The 9,079-nt window shown below is 32.9% G+C and overlaps 1 protein-coding gene across 1 annotated transcript; it reads right to left on the reverse strand.

Annotated features, from left to right (window-relative positions):
* Positions 1–465: 465 nt before the first annotated feature.
* Positions 466–3,491, reverse strand: LOC110102130 (probable ascorbate-specific transmembrane electron transporter 1). The gene is made up of 4 exons (XM_020830311.2): positions 3,280–3,491; positions 2,490–2,538; positions 2,190–2,389; positions 466–1,017 (listed from the first exon to the last, which is right to left on the reverse strand). The coding sequence occupies exons 1-4, from the start codon at positions 3,472–3,474 to the stop codon at positions 709–711; spliced, it is 753 nt and encodes a 250-aa protein (XP_020685970.1). The 5' UTR covers positions 3,475–3,491; the 3' UTR covers positions 466–708.
* Between the last annotated feature and the right edge of the window lie 5,588 nt (positions 3,492–9,079).

Raw genomic sequence — 9,079 nt, forward strand, 5'->3', positions numbered from 1 at the left:
TAGGAGAGATTAGGAGAAATTTTTTGGAGTTCAAAAAATTTGTATAAGATTCACCACATATGTTCTAGCTCAATCTATATTCTTTAATACTCTGTATTGTTGTAAAAGCTCTTGAAGAAGAGTTATGAAGAGACTTGGAGTAAAACCATTTGATGAGAGAAGAGATGTTGTAGAGTCTTGGTGTAAAAATTCTAAATTTCAAGTAGTTTTCAGAAGCAAAGCGGTGTGAGGATTTCTCTATTCCCATGTGAAAGAGAGAGACTTCTCTGTCTTATTATGAGAATAAAGGGAGAGAGTGTGTGCTAATAAAATTTTCAAATAAAAGACCTGAGTAGTGAATATACAACAAATTGAATAAACCATTATTACACATCTGATTTGTCTACTCTTTTTTCCAAATTTATTTCTTCCATTTTTTTAATTATATGCATAACCCTACTCCCACCTTTCACTTCAACACCTAAGTGCTTCACACAAGCTATATTGATTGCTTTAGAACTTCGAAAACATATAACAAAGACATTAATTAACATAAAGATTCTACACTGAACATATCATAGCACGCCACTAATAATAAGTTTGAAATTATTCCATAGACTCTAAAATAGTCCTTTGATCTTTGCTAACTAATTCTGCTTACCAAATAGTCGTCAATGCCAAACCGGTTTGCAGGCTATTTGGAAAGCAAAATTCTTCTCTTTTAGCATATCAGCTCTCTTCTATGCGAACATAGCCTTTCGGTTCACGAACTTTTGCTGGAGCAATGGCAGAGATTACCACAGAAGCTCCCAGTAAAATGACAACTAGAGCCGTGAAGTTAACTAAGAAGGCTTCAGTACCGTATTTTGCAAGGCCGCTATTCTGAAGGAAAGTGAGCTTCTCCAAGAATCCCAACTCTGCAGTAGCCACGCCTAATATGTAGACGAAGAGCCCAAACAAAACATGCCATGGGAGTGAAGAACTCCTCAGTCCAGCAGCCGCGCCAGGATAATAGAATGTCACAAACCCATAGATCCACTGTAGAAAAAATTCATGAAGCTAGTCATGAGATAGATTACCCAAATAATGGAATTGGCAAATCTATGTTGCTGGAAGCAGAATTTAAGAGCCATAAAAAATAACTTAGTTTCCATTATTCTGTTTTTTACAGAAATTGAATTCAAATTTATGCATTTTTACATTGTCTTACTTTATCCATTTCAAATCGAGGAATAAGTTCACAACCAAAATCATTCATTGGTGTTATATTACAGCATCTACTGAAGCTTTCAATGCCTTATCTACATGGCTACATTGCTAGTAGCCATACAACCATATTCCCTGATCATCAAGTCAGTGAGTAAACAAATGTGATATGTGGAATATAGAGAAAGTAAAGTGATAGTGGAAGACATTTTGCAACCATTGATTTTCAAAATGAATATTGATTTCTACATGTATTCAGAACTAATTACAAAAATTAATGTTTAATGACTATTTACATGCAGTAGACAATGAATGGATGTTATTGCTCTTTATATAATTATAGTTGCCTAAAACTCCCCTCATGTTAAGTAAGAGTGTGAGTGTCATCGACACCCAACTAAGTGAAAAATTAAAATAGCGCCTTGTTAGGGCTCATTTAGACGCTCGAAATAAAAATAAAAACTTATTTTAAAGATCATAAATTTATTAGATTTCATCATTTTATTAGACATAATTACAAATAACCATTGATTTAAACTAAAATTACCTCAGCCAAGTTTCCTCAGATTTTTTAAGGCAATAATCAAATTTAAAACGTAAAAATTTATTGCATTCTATAACTAAACTGGCTCAAGAAATCCTAAAGTATCAAAGACCAAGAAATTCAAGTTTGTTCATGATTATGTTAAACTTGAAAAGAAAATCGAAAGTCACAGTTTTCGCTATTGGTTGTGTAGCTATCTGTAAGTAGTCACATGCTACTTACAGCCAGTTACAACTGCCACTGCTTAGATCAAAGTATCAGGTATGCTAGCCTTGTTGCGCTATATTAAAGAGTTTACCAACAAAGCAGAAGACTAAAGCAAAAAAGTCTATATAAAGCATGAAATTGAAAAGTTGAAGAACAAACAAAAATTTCACTATTCACTTTGATAGAACAAACTTGAACCCATCTAACTACTGTTAGAAAAAAATCGAAATTAGTTTCAGAGAAGAAGGTTTACTTGAATGCCGTATAAGACGATGGTACCAAGACCAACCCAGGAATGAAGGCTATACAAATTAGCAATTCCACTGTCATTATGGAACTTGAATGCAGCCCAGATTCCCAGCACACCCAGACCAATTGCTATTGCATGAAGGATCAAATGGATAAGCTTCCTAACTTCTTTGCTCCAGGGAAGAACCTTATAGCTTATTATTGCTGAAGATTTTTTCACATAACAAGATAAAAGCAAAGCGAATAAGATCATATGCTGTCATTTGTTGGCCAAGTGTTTATGGACCTCACCCTATTTACATACCTTCACCACCAACGGCTATAAAACCAATGAGCATAAAAACTGGGTGAAGCTGAAAGAAGCAAATTAACAAAAGTAAGATATTAAAAAAAATGATGGTAAGAGAAATGTGAACAATATATTTGATATCCAAATGTATTTTACAGTGATGTGACACAGTAATGTTTTATTTGCTGGAAGACAATCTTACAAAGCCACCATAGTCAAATCTGCCATTGTCAGACTAGTAATAGTGAAGACCGAAACTTAAAGGCATAAAGATCAGTAAGGTCACTGCAAATCGAAATTCAACTATACTCGATACTAGCCTCGAAGAAGAGCAACTTCATCACAAATTTCCTTAGAAATTCAAAACTCAAATCCCTCATCGGCCGCTATCATATAGGAAAATCCAGCTTATGAAAGACAACAAACCTAAGGATCGAGAGCTTTTCTCTTCAGAGTGAATAAATAACTTTCTTAAACATTCAGTTAAATCCTAATCTGCTTATTTCAAAGTCAAACATGGGAATTAAAAGAAGAATAGCACAAAAAAAGAGCATCTTATTCACAATTGATGCTTATCAAATTGCTTTTTCTACCCTCATGATTAAAGAAGAGGAGATATTCAAGAACAAAGTAGGAAAAAAAAAAGAAGCAGAAAAAGAAGAAGAAGAAGAATCGAGAAATCGATTGCCTCAAATTTTGCCCGCCCTTTTTTCCCAAAACATCGCAAAATCCAAATCCCAAAAGAGAATCGTTAAAAGAAAAACATAAGAGGAACAAATTTTCGAAAGGGCCGGGATATTGTTACGTTAAAGATGAGGTTTTTGTTGACCGCCTCAAAGGCGAGGCCGCCGCGGAAGTTGATGCACCAAACGAGAACAAGCACCGCCGCCGCCACTCCGAGAAAGTGTGAAGCGTACGTAAACGGTGCAGCCGCTACTCCGATCGGTCCCGCCATCTCCTTCGTTTCCTCTCCTCTCCTGTGTCGTCCCCTAGCTACCATTCAACTTATACCAGTCAAGTGGCCTCGTGGCCGCCACGGTGCGCAGTAAATTCATACTTTATTTGGACAATTATCCTCTATTTTAATCTGACATAGTATTACTTTATTTCCCACATAAAATTATACTTACAAATATCTAAATTTCATCCTTTAAGCGACAGAATTTATTAAGAACAGGATTTATTAATCCATCCTTAAGAGCTAATATAACGTAATTTTTTTTGTAATTTTCTTTAAATAGGCTAATTTAAACTAAAGTTCCATATATAACAAAGAAAGATTTTTAAATATCTTCACAAGCTTAGGAGCAATTTAGTTGGACAAAAATTAAAATACGAAATAAAATGAATTACAATATAAAAGAAATGCGGTATATTGAAAATGTTTAGAGTTATTTGGATGAGAATAAAATAAATATATATATGACTATTTTTTATTTGACTTTAAGTTAAATAAATGTAATAATAGAAAGCTCAATGATAGAGGTATATAGTGGTCAGTATAGGTGGCAGACTATGTAGGCAACCAACATCAAGGAGCGGTGGTGAGAATGCTGGGGGGAGGGGTGGTAGTGGTTGCAGTCGATGACTCGCATGTTACAATGCTTTACGGCAGCAATGGAAAAGAAGTTACAATGTGTTGGAAAATCGGCCTAGTCCAATAATTTTCAAATATACAAAAATTTAACTTAAAGTTGATTTCCAAGTATTTTAAAATATTATTTTGAATTTCTTTTATTTAAACCAAATATCATTATTTATAAAATGGTTGCATTGGAGTTCCTTACATTTCTTTTCCATCAAACCAAACAATTATATTTTTTCTTTTCCCTAACCTTATTAAAACATAATATTTCCTACTTCCTTGTCTCCTTCTTCTTTACATTGATAAAGATGAGTATGAGCTCAATATCATATAAAAGGGACAATAATGAGTGATGACTTCCCATGATTGCGAATTTGTACATACCTTTGTCTACTTGCTAGAAAATCTGCTTCCATAGAAATTTGAGCTAATCTCTACATGGAAATCTTATCTCAATAAGGGAAAAAGAAGAATATGAGTTGTGGAAAAGATTTTTTCTTTCTAGCTTCAATACTTAAATGGAGAAGAATTGTTAAAAATTAAGCAAGGAAAAAGAGAAAGAAAAAATTAATGGGAGGCATCAAAGAGCTAGAGGAGACAATGTTGATTGCTAGAGATAATGGAGCAAAGATGGAGAGGAGTTTCATAATGTTAAACTAGTTTTGGGTTCCAGAAAGGTGGAAGTAGGGCTTGTTTAGCTGATTCTCATAATAGGTAAGCATGTTAGCCTATGGTCTTATTATATGATGAATATATGGGTGAAAATACCTTTTTAATCATCTTAATTAACAAATTGGATGGTAAAGATAAACAATGCACTTCAGTTATAGACTACACATTATTAAATCATATGTAAGGTATGTATGCATCATAATATATTGATAATATAAAATATAATTGCTCCTAGTTTATTTTCCAACTTTGTAATTAATAGTGAATGACACATGGAAAACAATAAATTTTAGTGTACTTGTGCAAAATAATAGGAATACATATCTAGAGAAAGGGTGATGGAAAAAAATCATCATTCCATTAAATAGAAAAAAATCTTCACTACCAAAAGGCCTTTAAAAAAAAAATCAATTCACTTTGTTTGGAAAGCTCGTTCACCTAACTTTGAAGAAAAATTATGGCTTGTTTTTCCCACTTTTGTTAATCAGCTTATAGCCTCGTGCATGTTTATGTATATAACTGATAGGTATCATAATATGTTCCTCTCAAGGAGCCCGGCCATGCGAAGCATGTTCTTAAAGTATCACTCACCGAAGGAAAGCATTGCTAAACAAAGCAAGATCCAACATCAGCCTTTTGGAAAGTAATCACTCCCCTTATAGAGATCACAACATGCAAACTTGCACTAGAAGTTCAAATCAAGAGTTCATTTGTTCCCAATGACCTCTTTTAGAGGAGTTGACTAGATCCATCACCACCTTGAGAGGCACTCACCCCAACAAAAAACCTTGTAACATTATGATTGTTTGTTATCAAGAACATGACCCTATTAAAGTAATCCTGGTCAAGCTATGCTAACTATAAATAATGTATTATTTTATGTGTTATATTTTCAATAAAAATATGTTACTTTAGCTGTGTTGTGCATGAAAAATATAAAAAATGGTACAAAATTCTAAGTATCATGCAGCGCCACTACATCTAATAAATCAACATTGTAATGCCATCAAGGACACCACCGGAGTGCAATAATATTGACATGGCAGCACAGACCTCTCTATTTGACAATGATGCGGTATCAAAATGGTTAGCTTGGCAGTGCCATGTTGATTGTCTTCAAGCGTCGCGGGGTCACATTCTATCACGCCTTGCACCAAATTTGCCACTGAGTCACCGCAGAGTTTGAAAGTCAACAGAACCGTGGCCTAATAGTTATAACTTTCAATGGATACAATCTTCTAGCGAAGCGACGCGGTTGTTCATTAAGTAACTAATCCATGTCAACAAGCATTGCAGCGCAGCAAAGACATCAAAGCATCAGCACTAATATAATTTATAGGCATGGCGGCGCAGATCTTTTAAGCACCATAGTGCCAATTGACTAATTTGTGTTTCTTATAAATAGTCATTGTGTTATGTTTGTTAAGGACTTTAATCACTTGTATAATATTAGTACTTTTCATAGTACTTCTTCAGATCTCTCTTAGAGTCAATTCTAAATGAGACTAGAAAAGTACTAGATGCAATCCTTAGAGTGTTTTAATGAATATTTATTGGAGCAACTCTGTATGCTAAGGAAGAAGAGTGTATAGGATAAATATTGATTCTTTCTTGGTGATATCATTCTTTTGTATTTTTTTTCTTTTATGATTTCAATGAAAATGAGTTTGCTTATCATTTCTTTAATGTGTGACTAATTCTCTAGTTTTAGATTAATGATGTATATAATATATTAAGTACTAATGAAGATTATTGGGCCATAAAGTTAAATGATGTTTTCAATATTATCCCGCTCTTTATTTAATAAACATAGTGGCCATATGTGTAGTTAAAAACTAGTGTGATGTATAGCTTCCATAGAGAAATGTAAGAATAATCAAGAATATTTAAATTATATGTTTGTATACTTAGACATAGGATGTAAAATATGCTAGGTTGTTAACGAGATGAAATAACTATAGGAGGTCAACATATATCTTCTTCGCTCCTACAAGCTCGACAGAGATCTTGATCATATGCTCTGAATCTCATTACAAATAAGAATTACATTAGAAAAGATATGCAATTTACATTCTTCAATCCAAAAATTTTATATAGATATTGTATATATTATTTTACTTTTCTATTCAATGATTAAATTTCCACAAAAATTATTTTAATTTTAGTTGGATAATTATATAATTAGAGTAAATAGTAATAGTCGATTGTTAAAAAACATACTGCCTCATGGTTTCGATACTTTACTCTATCACTTTAGTACTTGATTCTGCTTGTATACTTGCATATATTAAGTGGAGTATACTATTTTTTATATATTGAAGAAAACCTAAGTATTGTTTAGGATAGATGGAGCCTAAAAAAATTTTATACTTCAAAAGTGCACTCCATAGCCCCGTCAAGTTTTTGGCGGGGAAATATTTTACTTTTTGCAAATTTTAACTATATTGTATAATTAATTGCATGATTAGGCATGCTTAAATCCTTTATTTTATTTATTTATTTGTGATTGCATATTAATTATTGCATTTATTGTTATCTTGAATAGTTTTTATTATGTTTTGTGTTAATAAGTAGAGCGTCAGAGTGCTGCATGTTTGAGCGCTTCAATGCTTAGTCATTCAAGTGAAAAAATGCATGCTTATATGAAAAGTTAGAAGAATATTTTATGGTTATAACTTTAATTGTAAAAATTTTGTGAGCCTCGTAGCATTATTAACTAAAGCCACAGCATTGGTACACATCATAATTGCTTCATTTATAGCACCACAGTAGCTCCCTATCATAAATGTCGCAGTGTTTCCATGTGTCAAACTCATAGTAATTGTCTTTTTCAAAGCAATGCTCTAATTTCCAAAAACTAGTGCCACTGCACCACGTGGCTTGAATCATTGCAGCACTTGTTAGTTGACCATTATGTCATTTTGTACCTATATTGAGCACTATAGCATTGTGTCTCGCAACGTCATAGCGCTTCATCATGTTATAAGTAAGGGATCCATTTTCATTTCATTTACACCTTTCATTCTTTCATTTCCTTCAAACTCTTCTCTTTTATTTGAAATTCTCTCTAGAATAATGGCTCCTAAGATGTTGGCAAGAACATGACTTCTTCTTCTTTTGATAAGAGCATATTCATCTCTGTTGATGTTGAATCTAGATTTACTGACTAAATTGTAAACAAGCAACTGATTCCAGAATGAGATTTTGAGATTTTTACTCTACTCATTATGTAAATCATAGCGAGTAGAGGCAAGGAAAGTTTTTATGAATAGCCATATATAATTATTATTATTATTGTCCAATAATTTTTACAATTAGAAAAGGAACAAGGCATAATAGATGTTATATTTGGGGTAAGTGAATCCCTTTTGATTTAGTGGCTATTAACAAAATTTACAAACTTAGAGACATTAAATTTGATGAGTATAATGCTTTTATTAATACAACTATAAATCTTGAAGAGATCCTGAATATTTTGTGTGAACCTAATTATGGAGCTTAGTAGAAAAAGAAAGAAAATGAAATCAACAATTTCCATGCCTCTTATATGACTCAAACTTGTAAAGACTAATATTATTTCATTTCTACTTGTTTGTTACCCAATCAAAATATCAGTGAAATCACTTGTGATCATGCCCTTTTAAACTATTCAACTCAAATGAGATATTCCATTGATGTAAGAAAACTTATTTTTTCCTCTCTTATATATATCATTAGGGGTACCACATCTGTAGGGTTAGGGCGCCCTTTTCTTGTATTTGTTTTGCGTGTAGCAGTAGGTGTTAGGGGGGATATAATGAAGAACAATTACTCCTCATTTAGGCTCTCACAAAAAAGAAAAATTATAGGTTTTAAGCAAGGAGGAGATGAGGAAGAGGATGATTTCAGTGAGCCTTGATTATCTGGTAGACTAAGAAGCAGCAGCAGAAGGAGGAATGTCAAAGCTCCAAAAATAATGAGAGAGTCGGTGTAAGATTTGAGATGAAAAATAGAAGAGGTGACCCACCTCTATGAAATTGATTCTTGTTGAATCTAGATTAGGTTGTTAAACCTAAACTAATGTCCCGAGACTAACCAAGAGGGGGTGAATTGGTTATTTAAAAAATTCTCTTGGATTTAAAAATTGAATCCGATTGATTTTTTAAAACAAGTTAATTAAAGTTTTAAAGTAAAACTTTTCAACCACAGAAAATAACTTGTTAAAAATAAAATGTGGAAAATAAAAGACACATAAATTTATAGTGGTTCGGGCAAACTTGACCAACATCCACTCCCTGAAGACTCCCTCTTCAGGTATTGTACTATTACCAAAATGACTCTCCTTTTGCTCCCACAGCAAGGCAGAGAA

This window comes from Dendrobium catenatum, unplaced genomic scaffold (genome assembly GCF_001605985.2).
Source record: "Dendrobium catenatum unplaced genomic scaffold, ASM160598v2 fragScaff_scaffold_488, whole genome shotgun sequence".
Taxonomy (NCBI): Eukaryota; Viridiplantae; Streptophyta; class Magnoliopsida; order Asparagales; family Orchidaceae; genus Dendrobium; species Dendrobium catenatum.